The following is a 27,083-nucleotide window of genomic DNA, read 5'->3' as shown; positions in this document are numbered from 1 at the left end:
TAATTAATTTAGCTTCGGACAAGAAATGTCAATTTTTAAGCCTTTGAAACTACAAAACCGTTGCGTTCTCCAAACTCTTGTACCTGGTTTGCAGCGTTTGTGGCTTTGAACGACTGGTTAAGTGCTTTTGAGAGGATTGAGCTTCTGTGAGCGTTTGAAGATCGTCGGGAAGGACGAGCGTTTGAGTGCAGTGACAGAGCTTTCCGCTCTACATCTCCTGGCTAGTGTTTGCTTGACAAAAGGGAGCGTTCCTGTTAATGTGGGTCACTGCTATGAAGGAGAGCGCACCGCACCGGCCTTTCCACTGGCCTGTAAAATGAGAGCTCTTTTAAAGAAGCCGAGCCGTTCGGACTGATGCGTTTGAGTGCTGCAGAGGTGGCGTAGGCAGTTTGCGATCCGGCTGTTAGCGCGGAGCGGTCGCGTTAGGCTTGTGGGAAGTGTGACAGCCATCTTGAGTGTCTTCTGTCAGCCATCTTGTTGAGGGTGTTGTGACAGTGTCAATGCTAGACTGAAATTTTTTCGATAGCCGCTGACGACTCTCATCTACTTCATTATCCTTGTTTAGATAATGGCTACTGTTCATTTCAATCCTGTGTGATTCCTCACATTTGCAAAAATGTAGTTTCTGCCAAAAATGCTAGTTCAATTACTGCTGCGAAATCAGTGCACAGTCACCTTCAGTCAGTATGAGAAGCATGTGTGTTTTCATGACTGGTTACCACATTTTACTGTAATAGCGTTAACCCTGGTTTTACGGTAAACGGTCATTAACGCTGCGTTTAATGCCACAGAATGACTCATTATGAATGCATTTCATTTGTAGGGTTTTTTTCCTCACACCCCGCTGAAGGTTGAGCGATTCCTCTCTGAGCAGCAGATGAGCTCCGGGGCCAGAGCGGCAGGGATCTGAATGTGAATGCCTGCATTTTACATCACTGCCAAAAACCCAACAGCCCATTTCAGTTATTCACATTTCATGAGCAATCAAAGAGAGCTCAGATAGGATGTGTTTGACAGGTCTGTTTCCTCTCTGAATGTTGAGAGATAACAGATCTCGTTTAAGCTGTGCCTTTGGTCATTCGGTGGAGTCAACTAGTCTAATGGAGCCCCTGTAGAACTACAGAATGCAGAATTGAAGTGAAGTGAATCTCAGAGAAATTGCTGTGAATGTAATCCGCAATAATACATGAGAGCGCGCTGACAATCAGCGTCAGCGCAGCAAATGTGCGTTTAAATAAATTGTTCTTCAAGTTTTGTCTTGAAGCTAGTTTGAACTACATCTACACAGCCATGGTTTACATATTTAGAAATCTTAAAGGATCTGTATTTGCGTAAGAACCTTGACTAACTTTAGTGGAATTCTAAGTTAACTCCAAGGAACAAAATCAACTGCTATAAAAGTGTAGATTGGCCTCTGTGGAGTGTTTCTGATTGCTCTGGGTGTGTCCGCGTGTGGTTTTGGCACAGGTCGAGGCTGCATTCTGTAGAAGTGTGTAACAAGAATGTGTGTGTGTTTTTTTTTCTGCTCAGTCATGCTCTGATTCCACAGAGGAGTGACTCGAACATCAGACCTCTGAACACACTAATGCGCTGCACATTTCACATCGACTGAGGATTTGCTCTCTGTGCTCACACTGAACTCCTACACCCTCTGGAACAAGACACGGAGATCTGTTTTACATCAAACCATCAATAGTTGATGTCATGACTGTTAGTTTCCTTCTCTCGTTCTGTCTCTTTTTCTCTCTTTGATTAAATAGTCTCCGCCTCTTGATTCAAAGAAGTACCCTGTTGAAAAAATAAAACGGCATATTCTGGTTAGATATGTTTTGAAGAATGGCTGCTGGTCCTGAGATTGTTTAAGCTGGTAATTTGCTGGTCCCGAGCAGGACCTAGTTCTTAGAAGCAGCACATTACCAGCTCACTCCAGCAGGTAAAAAATAATTGTCTTAGTTCAGTGTATCGCTTTTCTTGTGGTAATGTTTGTAACGTGTTTTGCACCTGAAAAACAGTGACCATTAGAATGATGGGGAGATTAGCCTCACCCCTGGTTGGTCACCCCTCGTGACGGTATCGCTCTGTTGAAGAGGAGCTGCGAACCGTCTGCCCTAAACTCAGTGTTTTTCCCCTCACTGAAGGAAAACGTGGTTTGGACAGAAGCAATGGAGGCTACGCAGTTCCACGAGTACCCATGTGTTTATTTCACATTTATAGTGTAAGTTGTCAAGTTGCAGCTTGAGGATCAGACCGTACATAAATTCTGAGCTTTGGCTTTACACCACAGTGAGAGCTGGTATTTAAGAAAACACCACTCAGCACATGTGAAATGAGCAGCAGATCAAACTGAAATGGGTGTGTTCTGTTGTTATTTTGCAGCGCCTTATTGAATTCGATTTTGAGAGAAATAATGTGTTTTTTTGTTATTGTAAATGCTGTTGTGGACTTTCTGAAAGCACTGCCCTATTTTCCACTGTGTGTGAATCTTTTTAAGCTCGCAATCTGAACGAAGACCCATGAGATTGGGGTTTTGTGACTTTTTGTCCATGTTTATTAGCTTTGTGGTCATCTGTGGGCCAGTGTACTTCAACAGATACTGTATGCACATTTCTGTGGAAACGGTACTAATGACATCGTTTCTGCGACGTAAGCAGATTGTTGTCCAATCAAACTCTCTGTGGAGTGACAGTAGTGCTCCTGCAGAAGGACTGACGGTAAAACGGTTTCTCAGATAGCTTTCAGTGGTGAACCTGCAGTGAACCTTACAAAATAAACTGTTTTAATGCAGGCCAGTGGTCCAGTGGCAAAACCTTCACTTGCAAACCTGGGAAAACAATGGGCAAGCCATCCAGCTGTTCGTTGAAGGAAAATATGAATATTCATGTAACTTCAGCGGTGTAATGAACAAGCAATCAGTTGTCAAACACATTCTATTTTTTATTTTTATTTTGTATGTACCTGTTCTAATTAATGCAATAATGCATTATGAAAAACATTATTAAACAGTAGTTTTAGCGTGCACTGTTAGAGCTTAGCAATCCACCCCCCCCTGATTTTTATTGATGAAGTTGCATGCAGTGTTTTGCCATGATTTTATTACTTTTAAATAGAGCAATTGTGGCTTTAAATAAAAAAAATTGCAATTTTTTCCAACAATTAGTTGGAAGTGCATCAAAGATAGCATAGTCTTCAATGTGATTTTGCTTTTAAAAACAATGGAAAAACTACTACAGTGTTTAATATTTGATGTTTGCATGATGGTATTTAATTTTTTTCTCATATGAATCCATAACATATAGGACAGGGCTGCCTTATTCTGCTTCTGGAGATCGACTGTCCTGCAGAGTTCAGGTTCTTTCATTTTTCAAGCGATCTTGAAGACCTCAATCCGTTACTTCAGGTGTATTTGATTAGAGTTGGAGCTGAACCTTGCAGGAAAGTCGATCTCCAGGAGCAGGATTGGACATAGCATATGTTTAGTCATACAGTCAAAGCTGATGCAAGATCCGCCTTCATATTTCACGCATGATATCCGCAAAGATATTTCGTGAGTGAATTTGTCTTACATTGACACCACGTTGACCACTTCATGTGTGCTGCACTCGGAAAAGAACCTTCTTTCACCAAACGCCTTTGCAAGTTTTTAATTGCAAGTATTGCGCTGTTAGCTTTGGTAGTGTTGCTGTTGCCCGTGAAGACGTGCGGGTTATGTAGTCTGGAGCAGAGCTTGGAGAGCAGATTCAGCCTGAGCTGTGAGGTTTGAGGTCTGTTGAACAGAGAGTTGAAGCGGGTGTAATTAGTGGTGTGGCGGTTTAGTTCTCTGTCCAGTGTTGGGCAGCATACTAACATAAACCACAGCTCTGTACTCTCTAAACCAGCCTCAGATCTGAGCTTTGTGGATCTGAACTCGTGTTCGTGCGTTCTGGTGGCTTTGAGAGCCGGCCAAACCCGCTCGTTTAATATGTCGAGCCTTCTGTCGTCTCTCCTCCATCGCTCTCGTTGTTTTCTTCTTCATTTTGCACCGAAGTGATTAATGAGCAGTTCACACAAACCTTCTCCTAACTCTCCGGCACATGTTCATAAGGAAGCGCTTACATAAATCAAAAATCGCTCATGAACCCCGTTTCATTTTCTGCCAGTAACTCTTGGCTGAACGCTAGTGCCATCTGGATGCGCCGTTTAGTTCATGCGAACGACCTTTGACCTTTGGAGCTGCCTGGAGCCTGTGTGAGAAACGAGTGTTTACCCAACGGGCGTTTATAGAGGAAACTGCGGGACACACACACCTTCTGACATCCACACCGCTGTTCTCACCTGCAGCCATTAACATCTCGCTGTGAGCGGCACGCTTTCCCCGCGAGTCAATTCAATTACTGCAGCACTCAGAACCGCTCTGAAATCCTGCCGCAAGTTCACTTACCCGAGCTCATAGGTTAACTTCCTGTTTACACAGGCTGTATTTAGATCATAACACGTGCGAGACATGATTACAATTGGTCAGTGGTGTCATTTCGCCCTCTAATATTTGCTGCATAATTGTTTGTCTCAGCCCAGTAATTTTCTCCGTAACTGTGCTAGTTTTCCTTTACAGAAAATCATAAATATTCATGAAGAAATCCATACACATGCAGTTGTATATTTGTTTAATAATAAGCATGTGTATTATTACAAAAAAACAGCAGCAGCGTTGTAGGCAGAATTTTATTTTTTTGCAAGCCTGGGCGAAAGTGAGCGGGCACTAACTAATGGATAAAGTCAGACTCAATATTCAGGTCATTGCAATCTTTTTTTTCTTTGATTGTTTTGAAAAAAATAAGCCATACAACACAGTGGAAGACATGCATAGTAAAACTACCACATTGTTTAGCAAGATCGATTGTTTCGCATCGTAAAATATCATCAGGAGCCATTTTACGCATCACCAAGAACCACGGTTTCGCCCTAGAAAACTGCTTTGCTGTTCTACTGAAGAAGACTAGTCACATACATCTTGGACGGTCTAAATATTTAAAGCAAATTTTTAATTTTAGAGTGAGCTATGCCTTTTGAGGCCAGTGCAAACTGTCAATAGTACCGACAGACGACGAATTAGCTCTGAAAAGGCATGGACACTGTTATTCTTGTGCTTGACCTTATTGAATATGCATTTGTAGGAGTTTCTTTTGCAGACGCAGAATTTATAGGGGGAGAGTATTCAAATGAATTAGTCAACACTACTTAGCAACATTTGCCCTCGTCAAATTACTGGCATTTGCGCTATTATTTAACGCTAAAAAAAGCGTGTCTTAAGTTATTTTGCTCTTGAAATGGCTGTAATTATTGTTGCTAGGAGTGGCGCCGCAGAGAACAGAGGCAAGGGGATTGAACGGAGAGGATTTTTACACACATTTAATTTATTTTTGAATGCCAGAAGAACATTTTATCTAAACTTATTGATTGCCAAGCCATGTTATTTTTATTTTGCTTCAGGAAATAAAAGACGATTTCAACCTCAATCAGGAGTCGCACAATCCCAGCTCTATCAAAATTTTTGCAAACCTTTATTTTTTTGGCATCCAGTTCTTTTTATTGTACTTGTTTTTATTCTGTGTTTGTCACTACAATAATGTGTGCTGGGCTTGGCTGTATTGCATTGGTTGACGTGTCAGTGTGTTCATTTACACATTGTTTAGTAATATCTATGACCACTGCAGCGTTTATTTTTTTGTATTGTTAAAATAAGTAATTCATTTTTTGAAAGCGATGAAAGTGTTATGGAAATGTTATGGAAATCAAGGAAAAGCAGGTGTTGATACAACCAATCAGCACATTCTTTGCATTTTTGTATACGTTTAGAGAATCCTGTGTGAACTAAGTACTTTTTGTTTTTTGGGGTTTTTTTAGCAGTAAAATCAGGAGATAGATATCAATTGGAGGGTTGCTAGCAGGTCTTGGCCAATTTGGCCAATCCCGATGGTCCGGATTGTTTGTATTGTAATCTTGTAAAAAGAAATTGATTGCAGTCTTCAGTGTCACATGATCCTTCAGAAATCAGTGTAATATGATGATTTACTGCTCAAGAAACATTTCTGATTAATATCAATGTTGAAAACATTATAGTGCCCAATATTTTTGCAGAAACTGTGACACATAGAATGTAGAAAATAGTAAGTTCAAAAGTAAAGAATTATTATTATTATTTTTTTTTTTACTGATTTACTTATATCTTACTGAGATGTTTTGTTTCATAAATGTCCGTATGTGTTTATCAGCTTTTTACAATGGCCTTGAGTGCAGCTGAGAGTCAGGGCTTCATGTTTTATGCAAGATTATTTTTCCCCACCCACATGACCAATGGTTACATCAGGGGGAAAAAGTCCTTTCAGAGACAGAAAGTTATTACACTTGAAAGAGTCTGAATCTGGAATAACACGCAGCTGATGGAGAGCACACAGCATGGCCAGGGGCGTTTGTTTAGGCAGTAAAGAGGGTGGGTTTCATGTAGACTTTATCTCTGACAGAAGATGGGGATCAGAGAGAGAGAGCTGGTCATCTCTCTTCCTGGCCGCTGAGAGACAGATGAACAGATGTATGCTCATTTGGACAAATGGTGGTGAAGTCTGTCCTCTCTCCGCCTGATGTCCATCCTCTGGGCGTTTGAGATTTGAAACGGTTTCCTCTCAGTGCAATCACATGCTTAAAGAACTGGAACCAGATCCTATATGGGCCTGTGCGTCTTGGCCGATAGCGTGGAACCGTTTCTCCAGTGGAGTGATTATAAAAGCGTTCCGTAATCAGCACACGGCCTACTGCCAAGTGTATGAGTGAGTCTTTGATTCTGAACTTCAGAAACACCGGGAGTTTATATCTCGGTGCATTCCTGCTGGAATCCCTCGTGACTTCTCAAACTGTTTGTTTTCCTCACTTGGTTTTTAGCAAATGGGTTTCGCTCAGCATTTTATATATTCCTTGGTGTAGTTTTACTCTTTGTTTTTGTTTTCAAAACCTAGAGCTGGGCAGCTGATTCAGTACAAGCCCTCAATTTAGTTCGTTTTGGGAATATTTCAGAAGCTCAGAAAGAGAAAATCGCATGCATAAAGTGAAAAAAATTCAATCGTTGATCCCAGAATGCAACTGGAAAAACATGGGAAATGTTGACTATAAATATGCTTTATTCATATTGTAGCATGCTAACCTCTAGGGGTGTGACACTACGTAGGTGCATCGCAAATCGAGAAATTATTCTGCATTGATTCAGAGATTTTAGTTTTCAACAGCAGAGGGCACTGAGGCTTTAAAAACCACTGTATTTCTGCTTGCTTCTGATTCCTTTTACATGCATCACTAGTACCTAAAATAATCATTCATAAAGTTTGGGAAAAAAAACTAAGCACATGATTGATTCGAGAGAGAATTGCTGTGCATTCTCTAAATCTCAGTATCGATCCGCAAATAGCGATGCATCGATTTATCGTCCCAGCCCTTCTAACCTAAAACTCCATAAAATCCAGTCACACTAACAAAGCTCTATTTTGGTGAGGATGCTGCCTATGTAGGGAGTAGACAGAAAGCAGCTCACTAGTGTTTGTAAAAGAGCTCATAATCCCAGCTCACCTGTGTTTTCTCTCTGGGTTCTTGCTGCCCTCTAGGCTCGTACATGATGGTGGACACCTCTCAGCATGATTACGGAGAAAAGGCTCGCTTGCAGCTGCCCGTGATGAAAGAAAATGACACTCACTGCATCGACTTCAACTATCTTCTGTACTGCCCCGACGGTTCCAGTCCCGGGACGCTCAACATCCTGGTGAAGGTCAATAAAGGGCCGCTGGCCAATCCCATCTGGAATGTCACTTCCTGCACAGGCAAAGGCTGGATGAAGGCGGAGCTTGCTGTCAGCACATTTTGGCCCAATGAATATCAGGTATGCCAATCGTTCATCCAATCAAAAGATGCAGTACATGTTTGTTTTCTACAGAATGAATCAGTCGGATTCTGGAAGCTAAAATATCTTCTGCATTTATTTACAAACTTTTAAAGTCGGCATGGAATCAAAATCGACTGACAAAATTTTGTTAGCTCACATTGCTATTTTTGTTCGCGAATTTGTGCAAGTCAGTCCAATAAAAACAAAAATTGCTTTCTTAATCTTTAATCTATCATCACCACCACCACCATCATCATTATCATCATAATCATCATCATAATTATCTTTACTACATCCAATCACTTTAAAAGTTGAAAAAACAAGCGACGTCCTCTAATTTCCTCATTCAATATTCAGTTTCTTTCTGTAGTATGTCACAATGCAGAAGAAAAAATGGTCACAAACATTCAGTTCACGTGGACTTTAAAGACAGATCTTACTGGTTGTTGATGGTATATGCTTTTGTTGAAACTATCCATTCAAAATATTTCACGTTTTTTTATCAGGACCTCATGTTTAACAGCTGAGACATCATTTGTAGCAATAAGCCAGCTACCACAAATGATGTAATGATACACTAAACTCTTAAATGACTAAACACTTAACTGTTAAACTGTTAGAAATGTGTGTGCATTCGTTGTTATTGCTGGATGTACATTATCCCTTAAATATAGTGCAATCTGAACCCTACACGCTCAAAAAAGCCATTGTTGTCCACTTTCAAGGCATTGCGAGTTCACATTTTACTGAAGAAGCAAACAACCACCCTTGTTTTTGAACTGAAGCCAGTAAGTCCATTTTAGCGAATCAGCACACGCTTTTCAGGTCAGGTGATAAGGCTACTTTCACTTTAAAGACACGTTATATGAGATATATATATATATATATATATATATATATATATATATATATATATATATATATATATATATATATATATATATATATATATATATATATATATATATATATATATATATATATATATATATATATATATATATATATATATATATATATATATATATATATATATATATATATATATATATACTGTATATATATATAAACTATACTGTGTAATATATAAAACTAAAATATTGTTTCTATATATAACCATATAACAACCAAAAACATATTTCTGTATGATTTATACGGTTGTTTCCTCATGGGGACCTTTTGTAGGGACATTTTGTCTTCCTGATGTATAGTGTATACCTACACCACACACACACTCCACAGCAACAAACTTAAAGCAGTGCATTCATATAGATCTTTTTTTTTACTCTATTATGTCATTCATGGGCACTGTGCAAATATTAAAAATACTTCAAAATCTGCAGAATGACTTAAAATAGACACTAATGCACTCTTTCAACAAGATATGTTTATCTGATCAGCTCAAAGAGATGCAAAGATACTAACGGCAGACTGACATTTACAGCAGCAGCAGAGAGGCACTGTCGTAACTCTTAAACTCTGTGTGGGGACATATTTCTGCCGTCAAGCCCTCTGAACAAAAGTATGAGGAACAAAATCACAATGGATGTTTTGCTTGTGTGTGGAATTCCTGTAGACCGGTTGATTTATGAGAACGTAGAGGTTTCTTTAGTAGTTCTGTCAAACTCACCAGACGCTTCCAGTGATGGCAGTAACGGCTCTCAGTAGCGGAGCTCTTTCACGGGACGTTTTGTTTTTCAGTACAATAGCTTCGAAAGTAATATTTCATCTACTGAATACAACCACTAGGATAATCAGTCTCTTCTCTCTTGTTTTAATCAGTGGTGGATGTGGGTGTGTATGTGTCGGTGTTTGCCGTGCGTGTGCGTGTGTGTGCGTGTGTGTGTGTGTGTGTGTGTGTGTGTGCGTGTGTGTGACAGTGAATACTGAAAGCCTCCGTCTGTGTTCAGACTAATTGGGAGTCCTGACTGATCTCCCCTCTGTCTCGCTCTGCTGTCTGTCTTTCTGGTTGAGAGACGGGATATCAAACGGTTGTTCTTCTGGTCTTTCCGCAGGTTTAAGGTGCAGTAGTTGAGCTTTAGTCGTCTGTTTGCTTCATCAGCCCTAAATGTAAACACACCTGCGGGGAGCGTGAGATAGACGCCTCTGCTGGCCGCCTGAACACATTACATGTCACGCTCGGAGGATTGCGGCGCAGGGAGACACTGTTGTGATTAATATTGCATGATATTTCCGAGACGAGCTAATGGATCAGAGGGGCTTGTTTCTTCATGTCTCGATTTGATTTCTCACAGTATAGTGTTTCCACCTGCTGCCCCTCCAAACCCCCCGGAGACGTGTCCCTTCTAATGAGTCCAGGCATGTTACGTCCCTTTCTCTCTCTCTCTCTCTCTCTCTCTCTCTCTCTCTCTCAGTCCATCTCTTAAGCCTGGTGTGGGCTTGTTATTTCTTGTCCTCTTTAATTAGGCACTGATGAGTCAAATTTGTTGCTGGAGTCCAGTTTATTTTAGCTTAAGCCCTGATTCATTTCATTTTTGTTTTTTCCTCCGATATCTCCCGAGGGTGTCTTCATCCCCCCGATCAGATCGTTAGTCACCGCGTCAAACGGACTCGCTTAATGAGCTGGACACCTGCCCTCAGTTTCTTTTCATTATTTGATGTCAGATTGTCAGAAATCACGCCAGAGCACAGAACTGAAGCGTTCGAGGAGCGCGAGCGTCATTAATGCTGTCAAAGGGAATGAGTTAAAGCATCGCACGTGTTCCTTTGGTCATCCTTCAGTTCTCGTGAATGATTGAATACTGTTAAACTTGAGAGAAGAAGTTGTTTTTCTTGTTTTAATTTCTTCTAAGCCAAGTTACATTCACGCTCCTTTGTGGTTTCTCTGGCTTGTGATGTGTTCTTCAATAATCTTCTTTGAGGACACGAACAGAAATGTGTGTCATCAGTAGAGATGTGCGTGTGTGTGTGTGTGTGTGTGTTTTAACCCTAAAGCGTCTAGCTAATTGACTAATTAATTAACTGCTCGCTGACAAAAAGATAAAGAATCTGGATTTGTTGGGTTTTACTGTTGATATGGCTGTTAACTAAAGCCTTAGAGGTGTTCGCCGACACATTAGAGGTGTTCAGTTAAGAAGTTGCATGTTTCCTCGCTGATCATTGATCACTCGTGCACTGTAGGAGAAGTAATAAGCATTATGTTTCTAGTGTTATGATGTGCTTCATATCTAAACAATTCCACGAATCCATGAAACATCTTTTCTTTTTCAAGGTATTCTCACCAACTCTAGAATTTTATGTAAACTGCGTTTAACCGAACTATTAGTTCACAGATCATATTACAGTTTTTTTTTTCAGCTGCTTGCACACATGCAGAACTTTTGCTTTATTTCAAAACTTTACACACAAATAAAGAACTGCCCACACAAAATGAAAAATGAAGCACTGCATTCAAAATATCACAGACACATCTCAAAAGCAAACATTTGCAAACGCCTTTTTTGCTGGATTTGTGTGTGTTACAAACTGTGTGTCTGGTTTTTATAGATTCTGCTGTTTGAGTGACAGCTTTTAGAAACTGTGTGACAAGTAAATATTTTGTGTGTAAAAGACGGTAATGAAGACCTGTGTAGTCAGGCTGGTTTCTGGTTCATTTGAACTTGTCTGGACGTTTACATTAGATTCGTTCTTACGTTCATGATTTAAAAGCATGCTTTTCATGGTTGAAATACTTTTAACTTTAAATAATTAGCATCTTGTCATTATTGCCAATAGTAATTCAGTTCAGTAACTTTTGGTGGAGATGGTTTTGAGCAGCTCCTGGAGTCATCGGTTAAAGAAGATCTCACAGCTCCGTGTGAACGCTGATTTCTCACCTTCTCCCAAAACAAGATCCCTCCGGGGAGGAGGTCCCTCAGGGGTCCAGAAGAAGGTGTGAGGGGAGTGATTTAGAGGAAAGCTCAGTGTGTGTGTGTGTGTGTGTGTGTGTGTGTGTGTGTGTGTGTCTGGAGGTGTTTTGTGATAGTGTTGAGAACTCACATTTAGTCAAGGTCAGAGCACACACAAACACACAGGTTTATGTTGTGTCCAGCGTAGCAGTAATTTATATGTGCTCAGATTAGTGTACAGACTGTGTGTGTGTGTGTGTGTGTGTGTGTGTCCTCTGTAAATGTCCTCGTTTCGAAGCACCTGCATGTCTGAAATAATTTACTATAGCAGTGTTTAATTTTGAATAACTTGAAGTAACTGAAGACATTTTTTGGCGTCTTTTAACATTGCGCATCGAGGTTTTGTACATCTAGGTTAGAAAGACGTGCGTATCGATGTCACCGTGGGGCTTTCCATAGCCTTGAGCACAGCTTACAGTCTGGTGTTTTGTACGTTTTTCACACGGACGTGCCATTGTGAAGTTTAAGGAGGTTTAAGTAACTCTGTGAGAGACCTTTTATCTGTGTTTTAACAAGATTTCACCAAGAAATGAAAGTTCTGACCCATCATTTCTTCATGGAAAACAAAAGGGAGGTTTGTAATAAATCATCGCAGCCGTTTTCCAACAGCATTTTGTAGTGTTGTTGTAGTTGTAATGACAATAAGGCTATGCTATGCTTATATATTAGCTGGTAACCGTTTCCTCTGTAAGTGTTCTGGTGTGTTTCGATGCGTCTGTCCAGATGATGGCATGCCGTTAAAGTCATTAGGCTGATTACACACTGATGTAAAGTGCTTGACTGCGGGCTCTGATCGCACACGGATGAGGCTCGGGTTTATACATCGCTTTTAGTGAAAACAGCGCTACAGAAATGAAGTTTATTCATCATTCTTCTGTTAAAATAAACATAAAAAGATGCTTTCGATGCACATATTGGAGTAAAACATCATACGATGCAGAAAAGCGTAACGTATTTAGCCTAATCTTGTAATCAAGATGCAATGAAAATAGCAGTCAAAGTAATCTGAGCTAGTATTTTCTCTTTTGCTCGTTAAATACCTTTTTTCACACGCATTAGCCCAGATGTATGTTTTGATTTTTCATTTCATAAAAGTTGATGTTCCTCTTTGAGGTGGAACAGGGTCAGTTTAGCACACGTGTGGAATCCAAGCTGATCTTTTTTCGTACACAGCGTTATTAACCCACGCAGAAACACAGACAGATTGGGCTGATTCGTTGCCAATTCCTCTAAGGTGTGAGAGTATTGTAACAGACTTGATTCACACTGCCTTCTATTATAAGCCGTTACCAGAATATATCATTTGAGATCTTAGCACAAAACATCGAGTCTAACTGCAAGAGGAGTTTCTATTTGTAATGCGTGAATCATTCATTTAATTTAGATATATTTCAAGTATAAACAACAGTACCCAAACTTAAGTGGTATACTGAATGTCAAAAATCATACGTAAATATCATGTCATCTCACAAGCGTTTTGGTAGGAAAAAATGACAAATATTAAAAAAAGAGAAAATGTTGGTGCCAGGACCTTAACTATTGACGTACGCTTTCTTTGCTAACTTATGAATACTTCCAGGATAAAACATCAAAATCGTATTTTAATGGGAATATACAACACATTTTTACTTTCTTAAGCTAGTGTGCTAGAAGAATTGTCATTTAACAGTATACCTAAAGACTAACATGTACATACATATATATTGTTTTGCACTCAATACTAACACTGTTACTCTCAAAATCATGTTTTTATGAACTAAAAAACTAAAAAAGTCTCCTATTGAAACTATAATGCTAGCACATTGTTATTAGTATGCTTACTATACATCACTTTAAAACTGCATACAAGTTTACGTACAGTTTTGCTGACCAAACCTAATGAAGTCTACATGTTTTCTGTGAAAGTAAGTTAGTTTTTGGGGTCACCATGAAGTTTATTAGGTAAAAACGGTTTATTGGAAATGCTAGCGGAGATAGTGACGAGACGTAAACAACTCTTGATACGATGTGAACTCTTAGTGCTTCTCATGTCGAAGTCCTCCAGAGCCATGTTTAGAAGCAGTCACTGAGAGACTGTAAGTCTGATCTCTATCGTTTCCTCCGGTCCTGATGAGAGAGACGGGGGATCCGTGGTGAAGCATTCAGAGACCGGCTTCAGGGTGATCTCCGAAAGCTCAGAGAGCCAGAGCTGACAGATTACAATCAAAACTGAGACATTACTGCTGGAGAGAGATGAACTGTCCTCCAGTGCTGGGCTGATAGATCTGCTGCTCGCCGAGCGGGAATATATTGCCCCTAATGGGCCGCGGTTACGCTGGAGTCTGGGCACGCGAGGGGCTGAAATGGAGGACGTCTATTCTGGAGGAAAAACATTTCGCCGCGCGTCTCTCCAAATGATGAAGGACATATCGCTCTTCACCCGCTGACAGAGCCCTGAAATAAAAAAAATAAATAAAAAGCGCACCCCACGCATCACATTGCCATCAATAAGGCTTTTCCCTGCTCTCATTGTTTACTCAGAGCTGTGGTAATGATCAGCGCAGCCAATGCAAATGTGTGTGTGTGTGTGTGTGTGTGTGTGTGTGTGTGTGTGTGTGTTGCGCGCCTCTTGACAGGTGAAGAGATGAGAGCACCGAGCTCGGTATGTGGTGAAATGATGCCAACAGGAAGAGGAAACTGTGAATGTGTGTTTGTTTTTGTCTGTGTATCTGAATTGTAGTTTTCTCAGCAGTATACTGTAATTAACAGCCAGACATCAGCGGTGCTAGTGATTATAGCCATGCTCTCAAACCCTTTCAACACTAGGATTGAGCTCAAGACATGAACGAGTCTCTGTCGTGGAGAGTGCTACTTCACCGGGAAACTTTACAATTTTATTCACTTCATTTTATTTCATTTCATTTTAAACCCTGGACCCCGTTGCGTTTCAGTTGGAAATGTTTGACCTGGAAATGTTAATGTTAAGTGCATTGTTGTCATTGAACTAATATTTGGTGAGAGATTCTGGTTTTCAGACGTAGATGGTGACAATGAGGCAGAACTTATGGACCGTAGCTTTAAAAATACAGCTTTAAAATGTCAAATTTCATTTATTAAGCTAATACTAACAAAATGCAGTAAAACAAAATGTATTTTAAATAAAGTAAAGTTTTCAGGCGTTTAAGTGTTAAGTCATTTTAATAAAAAGTTCTTTATTATCCAATACAGAGTATATTATCTTCAAATTTAAAGTCTTGCCAAATTCTGTGCAAATTCTACTTTTATGACCGCACTCTGCGATGCTGCCTACGTTTTCCACATCACAAAAAATGGTACCATTAAAAACAACCAGCCATTACACCCCTGCATCCAGCTAGCAACACCCTAGCAACCACCTACAAGCGCTAGAACTCTGTGTTTGCTCTCTGGACTGAACACATGCTCTCATTGGTCGTCCTTCAGCCTGTCAGCCTGTGTTCAACTCTCACGCCTGGCTTTCCTGAAGGAGAGCCCCCTCTCTGTCTCTCATCATGACGTTCCTCCTCTTCGGTCCGAGAGTGTTGTGTGTCTGTGTGGGTTGTGAGTCATCAGCCTTAAGCGATATTGATTGTGGTACATGCAGGGCTTCAGATGTAATCAATGTTTCATAATTTAATGCTCTGAAGAGTCATTTATGTGTTCAATAGAAACATGATGGATGACTGAGGGAGCAATGGATGTTTAGACGAACACAAACCTCTGCTAGCTTTCTGAGCTTCATACTCTACATCTAAACACACGTGCAGGATTTATATAGTATGCAGCAAGTGCATTGCTTTCACTTGTGTGTGTGTGTGTGTGTGTGCTTTAAGAGTGGGGTGATAGATGTCTGCAGCTAGTGATGTGTGTGTGTGTGTGTGTGTGTGTGTGTGTGTGTGTGTATGTGTGTGTGAGTGTTTTTACGATGGGGTTCTGATTGACAGCAAAGCTGCAGGCTTCCTCATCCAGACCGATCTGCCGTCAACTCAGAGACAGGGCAAACACACACACACACACACACACACACACACACACACACACACACACACACACACATAAATAGGTCTCAGTCAAGATTACCTTCCAGAAATGTTTAAGAGCCTCAATGAGACCTTGTATTTTCTGAGGAGGGAGCCACATCTCATATTTAAAAATAAATATTAAATTAGAAGGGAATAAAAAAAAAAAAAAATCTGAACCCAGAATAAATTATCTTAAAGTTTTATTTAAAAATTTGAAATTCAACTTTTTAAAACTTGAAAAAAGTCTAAAAACAATATCACCAAAAAGTTGTCAAGCTGTGGAGATCTCTACTGAGCATGCATCTCCTCATAAATATATGAATATATCTGATTTAACCTGGAAATACAGCGGATTTAACCTCAAAACTACCAAACGGTTCATTTCTGTTTTTGGTGGCTACATTAATCCGTTTCTGCATGTCTGTGGATGCACATGGATCATCGTTATCACTTTAAGGTTATGCCGTATGACTAATAACTTTTGGCAATGTTAGATTTTTCACATATTCTTGTTCCAAATAAACTGAGACTAAAAAGGAAGCAAACAGAGCGCAGACTTTCTACAGCTTTGTGTTTCATGCGCAGTCCTGATCTGAATATGTCACCGCTGTGTTTTCCGTTTTATCTGTGCATTCTGTTTGCATCAGTCTGCATGTGTGTGTGTGAGCAGTTCACGTGTGTTTGACGCGACATGTCAAGCAGTGACAGCACTGGTGTGCTTTATCGTGGTGTTTTCAGATCTTGTATTAATTAAGTGAATACGCGCAATATTCGCAGTTTAAGTGAACCTACAATGGTGACTAGAAAGACATAAAATATACCTTTTGCTTTATGTACTTAAAGGCTATTTGAACTAAAATATTTGTGACACACCGACGGAGATCGCAGACTGGGTTTAATGCACAAGAATATTTTCCTGTTTATTGTTGGATGTTGGGGATGAACCTATACTACATTTCTCTCTCAACTAAATAGATGTGACATTGTTCTCAAGCTGTTTCATCGACGTCATGAGACGTGATTTATTTTGCTAAGTTGTGCTGTATCTTTCAACGTGTTTATTTTGTGCTGTAACTTGTAATAAAGTTGAAGACAGTGGCTGTTATAATGCCTCTCAGAAATAGAGGTACAAAAGCTGTCACTGGGACGGTACCTTTCTAAAAGGTACACTTCTGTACCTGTTATACACTTTAAGTATGTACCTTTAATGTACCAAAATGGTACAAAACATGTACTTTTTGAAAAGGTACAGCTTTTGTACCTTAAGGGGTAAGAAGACGTTTGGGTGGAAGGCGCACTACAGAAACGTTTGGTGAAGGGAAAACCGCAAGTGATTATTGGGTCAAATAGAACCTACATTAACCAAGTCAGACTGTGTTATTTTGTTCTTTTCTTTTATTTAAGCGAAGAGCCTCTTGCATTTAGAAAGAATGAGAGTAAGATGTCAGTGTGCCGAGAGGCGGTTTAACACACAACATCTAGTCACGAAAGTCAACTAGTCGATTAGCGGAGTCTGCTGCTTCATGCTGTTCACACTCATTATTCAGGAGCTCCTGATTATTCGGGTGTTTTAAGTGGACTGGAGGTTCAGGCAGCCCGCTGACGGTTTTGAAAGTGTCTAGCCGAGCACATCTCCAGTTCAGAGCTGCTTTTGTCCGGGGCTGATGGGATAATTGCTGGGGTGCAGGATGTCACGCCAGGCCCAGAATATCTCCCTCCGTCTCTTTCTTTTTTTTTCTCACCTCATTTTTTCCATCCTGTGTTCTTTTCTCTTCTTTTCATCTCAGCAATTTTCACTCTTGCCAAAGCCTCTTCCTCAGCTAAGACACTGTTGGGTCTTTGAGTCGTCTTCTCTGATAGCCACTCAGACACACACACACACACACACACACACACACACACACACACACACACACACACACACACACACACACACACACACATATCGCAGGTTCCTACAGCATTTGGAAGACATGGACATCATTCTAATATGCTAATTTATTGGAAACAGTTGTGTTTGTTGTTTTTGGAATTCTATGATAGCTAAAATTTTATTTTATTTTAAAATAACAATATAAAAAAAACATATTGCAGATGTTACTGATATAGAGCAAACAGGCATGCTAATTATATTCAAATAGAAACCTATTTATAATACATTAGTATGAAAACCAAAGGTTTAGAGAGAGAGAGAGAGAGAGAGAGAGAGAGAGAGAGAGAGAGAGAGAGAGAGAGAGAGAGAGAGAGAGAGAGAGAGAGAGAGACAGAGAGAGAGAGAGAGAGAGAGAGAGAGAGAGACAGAGAGAGACAGAGAGAGAGAGAGAGAGAGAGAGAGAGAGAGAGAGAGAGAGAGAGAGAGAGAGAGAGAGAGAGAGACAGAGAGAGAGAGAGAGAGAGAGAGAGAGAGAGAGAGAGAGAGAGAGAGAGAGAGAGAGAGAGAGAGAGAGAGAGAGAGAGAGAGAGAGAGAGAGAGAGAGAGAGAGAGAGAGAGAGAGAGAGAGAGAGAGAGAGAGAGAGAGAGAGAGACAGAGAGAGAGAGAGAGAGAGAGAGAGAGAGAGAGAGAGAGAGAGAGAGAGAGAGAGAGAGAGAGAGAGAGAGAGAGAGAGAGAGAGAGAGAGAGAGAGAGAGAGAGAGAGAGAGAGAGAGAGAGAGAGAGAGAGAGAGAGAGAGAGAGAGAGAGAGAGAGAGAGAGAGAGAGAGAGAGAGAGAGAGAGAGAGAGAGAGAGAGAGAGAGAGAGAGAGAGAGAGAGAGAGAGAGAGAGAGAGAGAGAGAGAGAGAGAGAGAGAGAGAGACAGAGGGAGAGACAGAGAGAGGGAGAGACAGAGAGAGGGAGAGACAGAGAGAGAGAGAGACAGAGAGAGAGAGAGAGAGAGAGAGAGAGAGAGAGAGAGAGACAGAGAGAGAGAGAGAGAGAGAGAGAGAGAGAGAGAGACAGAGAGAGAGAGAGAGAGAGAGACAGAGAGAGAGAGAGAGAGAGAGAGAGAGAGAGAGACAGAGAGAGAGAGAGAGAGAGAGAGAGAGAGAGAGACAGAGAGAGAGAGAGAGAGAGAGAGAGACAGAGAGACAGAGAGAGAGAGAGAGAGAGAGACAGAGAGAGAGAGAGAGAGAGAGAGAGAGAGAGACAGAGAGAGAGAGAGAGAGAGAGAGACAGAGAGAGAGACAGAGAGAGAGAGAGAGAGAGAGAGAGAGAGAGAGAGAGAGAGAGAGAGAGAGAGAGAGAGAGCTGCATGACGGCATTCAGCCAGAACACTTCTGAAGATTTACATCATAATCGGCTCATGAGCATTACTGACCAAGAGCGGGCCTGAGATTTGCTTTGGAAATGTCAGAGGCATTTTAAGAGAGATCAGTTTAAAGGGCCGGACGCTCCGCTAAAAGAAAAGCGCTATCAATATTCCCTCACACGGGCTGCAGATGGCCCCGGCTCTAATTGAAATGGCTTCTGCTCCGTCTGAAAGCCGGACCTGGCCTGATACGACTGGGTCACGTTCAGATTGCAGGCTTAGCGCTCGCGGGCTTGATCGCTGCCGTCTTGATGCCAGGGCACGACATTAAAGCAAAGCCAGACCTTGATGGCGAGGCAGAATACGGAGCGAATTCAACTCTATTCAGTCGTGCTTTGAGTTCAATAATAGAAACCTAAGACTGACCTCGCCAGTCACACGATTTTCAATTACGCCTTTTCTGTCCCTGTGTGGGCGTCTGCCTGAAAAGCTTTTTCTTCCAGAAATGAGCAACTGTTTGTGAAAATCTGTTTTGTCTTTCGAGATGAACAAAATGAGATTTGGCTCTCAGTTGTGTATAAACAGAGACGGTCTCTGATGCCGTGATGACCGCAGGCCAAGCAGAGCCTCGGACACAAAGACTCGTCTGTTTCGCTTTGAGCGCGTCCCTCGCTAGCGTCACACCAACTAGCGTTACGGCCGGGAACGGCGCTTATTAGCAGCGTAGCAGATGGATGCTTTAATATCAGAGGTGTTCACAGATCAGGTGACACGCGTGAAAACCAAACGCACTTTAACACGCTTGTTATGCTACAAAAATACGTCTTTCTGACGTTCAATTGCATGCTATTTGTAAAATGTTACCCTCATAATTGAATTCATTAAATAAATGTAATTTATGTAGGTCTTCAGTACACGTACTGAATTTATACATACACTGAAAAATAGAAATTTAGGAACAAAATATGTGCAAAAACCAAAGATCTTTAAAACATGGGTTAAAATGTACTTTGCATTAATTCCAAGTGCACTGTTAAGAAGCGGTCATGAAAGTTACATTCAAGTACACTTCATTCGCCTTCATTTCATTAACGTTATATTATCAAGTAGTTTAAAAACTAAAAAACACACTTTCGAAGTACACTACAAGCACCCATTAAATATAATGATGCACTCTTCTTTTTACAAGAGGTGTGGCGTAATAATAGAGATGTTCTTTAATAGAAAAGGATGACATTCGTGCAGAAGCTCGTTTATTCAGTCGTTACTTTATTTGATGGAGAGGTGTGAATGATTGACAGCTTATCTAAAACAAACATCCTGTTTCCCGTTTCTCCACGCAGGTCATATTCGAGGCCGAGGTGACGAACGGCAGAAGAGGTTTCATCGCCATTGATGACATCCAGGTGCTCAGTTACCCATGTGGTGAGTCACAGCGTGAGCGTGTGTGTGTGTGTGTGTGTGTGTGTGTGTGTGTGTGTGTGTGTGTGTGTTTGGGATGGTGTGGTCTAGTCTGGGAGAGTCTAGACTGCTAAAAAGGTAAAAGCCCACAAACTATTATCACTGTGTCCTCGTGTAAGAGACTTAACGTCAGGTTACTCAGCAGCAGGACTGTTCTTATGAAACCACGACAAAATGATGAATGCTTCAAATTGATTAAAGTTACTTCGAGATCAAACTTTTTTCAACATTAACCATAATCAGAAAAATCTGCATATTGAGACAGTTTTTTGAAGGATAATGTGACACCGAAGACTAGAGTAATGCACATCACAGAAATAAATTACATTTTAGCGTAGATTCACACAGAAAACAGATATTTAAAAGTAACACGCTCACTATCTCTATTTAAAAAAAACATTAAAAGGAACACTCTCCAGACTGGGCCAATCAGAGCAGAGCAGGCTCACGGAGGGGAGGGGTTTAGAGAGACTGAACGTTAGAACATCTTAATCGCTTGAGAATTGCTGCAAAATTACATGAAATTAAATGCACGATATCTGGAAAAATGTATTTCTCTGCGATAAATAAATTGCAATGTTGGGAAGAAAAAAAATCACCAGTTAATTAAATTTTACTGGAAATATCATTTTTAGGCTTATGATTTTAGCAATGCATTTTGGGTAGGGTTTGGCATGGGTCTACATTTCAACCAAAATGAAACCATTTCCTACTGAACCGGGCTACGAAATGATCCTGCGATCGTACGGACGGGAGCATCGTGTCATCGTGAAGAGCAGCGGCGTCAGTAAGCGATCGGAGAGGGCCGCCTCGGCGCAAACACGCCGGATATATAATTAGCCCTTATTACACGCCGAGTGGCGCACTTATCGTGAAGCGTTTAGGGGTCGAGTGCAGACACAATCAGCAGACGCACACGCACTTCAAATGTCAGCAATGCACATATCATTTAAAGCGATTAATATTTTGTCATGCAGCGGAGCGTCTCAGCAGGTGGAGTGTGTCTCTCTGATCGGGAGGCAGGTATTCCCAATTAACGGCTAGTCCACCGAAGCGCAGGGATTACTGACGCTCGCGACGCGGATTATATTCCCTGCGAACGCTTCTAATAAAGCTTCCGGCTGATCGCGGGTGACATCTTATTACCGTGATGCAGGAAGAGAGGGAGATGAAGGAGCTTTGTTGTGTTGCCGAGTGTTTCACGAAGTAAAAGAGCGTCCGATCACACGAAGAAAACACCCTTCGGACAGAGCTACGTTTCTTTAGTGTTTTCATTTGCATATTTAGCAGACCCAAAGCAACTTACAGAGGAGGGAAAAAGCTATTTGTCAGCAGTCGTAATACACGGTGCCAGGATTATTAGACGACAAGATCAGGAAGCAAGCTGTCTGCGGGAGAAATGCAGAGAAGAATCCGTTTCGTTACAGAACCCAACTTGGTTAACTTTTAGCGAGTGGTTCTCAACTTGTTTGGACAGCCTGGTTTTCGTCCGCGTACGACCCATCGCTGCACCGGTGTATAGATGCTGTCCATTCATAGGAATGAAACGGTTCTGGGAGTGAATCTAATTAGGTCTGGAGCTGCTCTACACAGAGACAGATCATTTCCATTAATGACCGATGCAGTCTACCACGAGCAATGAGTGCACTTTTCTTTTTTAATAATGGTGCAATGGCGCCTTTGGTGACCACGTGTCTTCAGTAAATCCTGAAAGTAGTTGGCACTGGTGTGAGCTGTCGGGAAATCTGCGTCGTGAATGCAATGCAAGTCACTTCGGATCATGTAAATGGAAAACTGATGGACGGACTAGCATTTAGATGAGTTTAAAGTTACAGGTACAAGACACCTGGTTTCTGCACAGGCTACTTTTGTGTGCATGCAAACTCTTTTGTTGTGTCTGGACAACTCGGGAAAAGCTCGGAGGACTCCAACTGAAATGTAAATGTCGATGGCGGCATGTTATTGTTCTGGCTGGACTGGAGAGGATGTGCTTTTGCGTCTTCTTCTCATTGCTGTCCTGACCACAGATCTGCCAAACGAACTGAGGAGAGAGCCGAAGAAACTCTGAGAGAGAGGAACCATCTACGTCTATCCACGTCATACCTAAACTTACAACTATCTAACTATTAATAAGCAGCAAATTAGGAGTTTATTGAGGCAGAGGTCCCCGAAATAAAGTGTTTTACTCTAATCAGCAGTCTGTGTGTTTACTACAGCTTGTAATTGGGTGAGATTTGAATGTTTTCTTCCTGCATTAATGCACTGCTCTGGGAGTTCAGCTCTGGTTAACTCTGCGAGCTTTAGTGTTATGATATTTGAGAGCTTCAGCGTGATGTCCCGTGTTGTTGTCTTTTCCTTCGAATGCAGATAAATCGCCTCACTTCCTGCGTTTGGGGGATGTGGAGGTGAACGCCGGGCAGAACGCCACGTTCCAGTGCATCGCCACTGTCCGGGATGCTGTCAACAACAAACTCTGGCTACAGGTGGGACAGTCTGACACACACACACACACACACACACACACACACACACACACACACACACACACACACACATTGCTGTTTGTGGTTTATGAGGACTCTCCATAGGTGTAATGGCTTTTATACTGTAGAGATTGTATGTGTTATTGTTTACACCTAAACCTACCCCGTACAGGGACATTTTATGCAGTTTTCAAAAAAACATCATTTAGTTTTGAAATATAGGGACATTGGCAGTGTCCTCATAAACCACCTTCAGATTGTAATCCTCTGTCATACCCATGTCATTAAACACACACATGTCCCCATAAACCACAAACACACACACACATTCACACACACAGCTTCGTCAGCTTCTGTGTATCTGCAGCTGCTTTGGGTGACTTTTCAGATTTGTGTGATAATGAGTATACCCACACAAAATACTTAAAACCTTCTAACTTGTTATTTTGGTTTAGTTTGTGAGTCCACGGTGTAAATTAAATTCCCTTTATAGTTCGGCAACAAAAAAGAACAGCGTGATTTTGTTTTTATTAGGAAAATGACATGGAAACAAGTCACGTATTAAGTATTTTTATTATCTATTTTTTATTATTACGGCACATAAAGTGTGAATGGTCTGAAAGGAAACTGGTAGTGATGGTGGTTTACTACACTCCCAGAATGCCCTGCTTCGAGTCAGAACGGAAGTTGCGTGACGTCATTTGAAAACGGCTCGTTCAATATCTTTCACATTAGCACAAATGACATAGGGGTGTTTTGTCCTCCCTTTTAGAAGTCGGTCTGTTTGTTTTGCAATAACTACCTTTTAAAAAAAAAAGTATACTTAGACATACTTGTAAAAATCGTACTTGTTATGGAGATCATATTTTGCATGGCTCGCCCAAAATGCGAATTCTGCCATCGATCGCTTCCCACCCGTGTCGGTATGTGAAACTTTTTACAGGTGTACTTAAGAAACATAATGAAAGTGTCTCTCTTTAAGTCATTTAAAAGGCCTTTTAATGCATTATTATCTGCAGGTCCAGTTGTAAAATATTTGAGAGAGGCTGTACTCGAAGCGCACTACAAGTGCTCAATTAATATTCTTCTTTTTCACAAGGGTTTGATGTTGTATTGTTTCTCCCTGCTGTCTGCGACCCATCAAACCGAAAGGCGGGTTGTGACCCGTCAGTCGAGGACCATCGAGCTAAATCTCAGAGAGTGATTTTAACACGAGATCAGACCGGAGCTCTCAGCGAGACGAGCTTCACCCTAATTGGCCGGGAATGTCAAGCTCAGGATGCGCGGGAGCAAACAACCCCGCTGTTTTTAAGTTCGATTTCACAATAGTCAAAGAATTGCATCAGTTTTGGAAACTATATCCCATATTCACGGTCAACGGGTATATATAACCACGATTACTAATCAAGCAGCCGGAGAGAGAGAGAGAGAGAGACGCGGGCTTCGTTAAAACCGAGCCTGTCACAGACAGGAAAGTCCTGCTCTCTTAATGATATCGGCGTCAGCGGGGCTTTGGCGTCCGAGCGTTGCGCTCGCGCCGAGGTGAAGCCCTGCCGCTGACCTTTCGTTTTGATTAACTAATAAGAGGCCGTCGCTTTTAAAGTGAGCTGGAGACGGAGCGCCTGCCGGGGAGGTAAAGTGTGTAGGAGAAGTGACCTTTTCTGTTCCGATACACGAGGAGGTGAGGAAATGAAGAAAGCTAGCGCGTGCTGGTGTCCTCTGAAGACTAATAGGAGAGGGCAGTGTTAAAGAGGCTAATGAATGATGGTCCGCGGCGCTGGCTCTCATACTTCACTCACACAGATTGCCCGTGACATCGAGAGCCGTCCGTCACGGACTCACTCGGCCGTGTTGCTGGAGCTTCCCATAAAGACCCGCTCACGCCAACAACGATGACTGTAAAGATATTAGCGTTCATGCCAGCAGACGATTTCTATTTGTCCTGAGCTCACATCCGTCTGCCGCCTGATATTCTCCGGCTCTTGCTAGCAGGACGGATCCTGCGATATTGTTTCCGCGCGCCGTTACCGTGCGGACTCTGCTATTCTTCAACTCTTTTCCCGCGCTTAGCGTCCACCGCCAACATTTTTGGATTTCCGCTACAATTTCATGACCCTCAGAATTTTATTTGGTTGTCTGAACGTCTTAACACGCATCAAAACAAAGATGACTTTAATCAATCGATCAATTTTTATTCCAGCTTCAATGTGTAGCTTTCATTAAAAGCAACCTTTATAACATAAAGCGGTGAAAATAATTTTTCAGATCTGGATAGTATTTAGGGCTTATGCAAATGAATCACCTGGGATCTTTGGCGTCTTGCCAGTGTGTTAACTGCCGCTTCGTCTGAAAACAGCTGATGGAGATTTACCGCTAATCAAGCGGCTTTACTGACGATGATGTGCGTGAATATACCGTGCGATATATTCCTCATAATTATCGAAGACGCAGTAGATGTCTTCCATCAGCGTTTACACAGGCCTCTACGACTTTCTGAATTACACTCGGTTTTCATTCGTAAGCGGTTAGTGTTATTAACCACGTTTTTTTCGTATGCATATGCTTACATAGGGGTTTGCTCGTTTCTGCGTCTTCCTGGTCTGTGTTTGTGATCATTCTGCGTCAAAGCGCCCCCTGGAGTATAAAAATGAAAAGATGGCTTAGTAATGGCTACAAATCCCACAGACTTCATTTAACCACAGTGCTCACTCACACTTTTCCATTGATTTGGTTTTATTTTTGTCCTGTCAATTGCTTTCTCATTCATTTTTTGCCTCCTGTACCAGAACAGCACTAAACTGTAAAGGAACCACCAGAAAATATCTACGACAAAACTCTTCCAGCAGAAAACATGAAACACGACTGGATTCGATCAGCTAGACCTGCACGTATCTCATTTTCCGTCTCTTGTGCTTGTCACATACAGCGGCGTAACGGAGAGGACATTCCCGTGGCGGAGAAGAAAAACATCAACCACAGGAAGTTTGCTGCCTCTTTCCGCCTGAGAGAAGTGACCAGTCAGGACCAAGATCTGTACCGCTGCGTCACCCAATCAGAGAGAGGATCTGGGGTCTCCAACTTCGCAGGGCTCATCGTCAGAGGTGAGGACTTGTTTTCTTATTTATGCTGTACTTTCTGTTCATAGGTCAGACTCTTACTTTCAAAACGGTTGAGCCAAAACCTCTTTCCCAATTCGTTAATCTGGTATCTACAAAATAGAAGCGTTTCCAAAGAAAAATCTCTGAGAAAAAAATAAACAAGTGAATGACTAAATAAAAAATCTAAATTAGAATTATGAAATGCTTTATAGTTTAGTAGCATATAGTGATTTCCTTTATTTTTAAATGTAATTAAATATTATTATTTTTATTATTAAATTAATGAGTATTAGTATTACTGTGATATTTCTTTGATTTTTACAATTGTAATAATATAATAATTTAAATAATACATTTCATAAATAATAATAATTATTATTTTGTTTAAAAAAATATTTTTAAATATACTGCCTTTATTTTATTTTTTTAAAGAAATAATGCACATACCAGACCAGTAAAAGCTGATATTTATGGCCAGTAAACGAGTCTGTTGATAGATTTCAGTGTTAGGCCCTGCTCACGCACACACACACACACACACACACACACACACACACACACACACACACACACACACACACACACACACACACACACTCCTGTGACTAGTCTGACTAGCCTGCAGTTTTCTTCCATCCTATTGCACTGTTACGTCCCAGTTATTCATAAAGCAGTCGTGAAGCTATCAAAGGCGTGTTTATAATTATATATAATGTATGAAAGCAGTGTTTGTATAGATCCGGTTTAATCCTCGTCGCCCAAAGATCTCCTCAAGTCGAAGAGCTACAGCGACCATCTGCTTATTTAACCACCGCTAAATATTACAAACTCATTCATATTCGAATTAGCAGCGGGTGCGTGGTGGCGTATTAGCATGCAGCGGCCGTTTATGCGAGCGCATCTCGTGGGCTGTTTCGGGGTCCGGAGAGCGCGGCGGAGTCTGCGGCGCTCAGATGCGACTCGGAGAGGAGTGTGATAGTTAGCGCCG

The 27,083-nt window shown here is 41.3% G+C and overlaps 1 protein-coding gene across 20 annotated transcripts in view; it reads left to right on the top strand.

Moving 5' to 3' along the window:
- ptprk (protein tyrosine phosphatase receptor type K) overlaps nucleotides 1-27,083 on the top strand; it is a 132,960-nt gene that overhangs the window by 38,977 nt on the left and 66,900 nt on the right. For all 20 annotated transcript variants that reach the window (XM_043218949.1, XM_043218931.1, XM_043218935.1 and 17 more), the window contains 4 exons: nucleotides 7,626-7,897; nucleotides 20,397-20,478; nucleotides 22,882-22,997; nucleotides 25,924-26,098. In XM_043218949.1, the coding sequence (XP_043074884.1) occupies nucleotides 7,626-7,897; nucleotides 20,397-20,478; nucleotides 22,882-22,997; nucleotides 25,924-26,098 (645 nt within the window). The remainder of the gene's footprint in view (nucleotides 1-7,625; nucleotides 7,898-20,396; nucleotides 20,479-22,881; nucleotides 22,998-25,923; nucleotides 26,099-27,083) is intronic.

Source organism: Puntigrus tetrazona, chromosome 20 (genome assembly GCF_018831695.1).
Source record: "Puntigrus tetrazona isolate hp1 chromosome 20, ASM1883169v1, whole genome shotgun sequence".
Classification (NCBI taxonomy): Eukaryota; Metazoa; Chordata; class Actinopteri; order Cypriniformes; family Cyprinidae; genus Puntigrus; species Puntigrus tetrazona.
The sequence above is the reverse complement of the archived record's forward strand: the minus strand, read 5'-3'. Positions and strand labels throughout refer to the sequence as shown.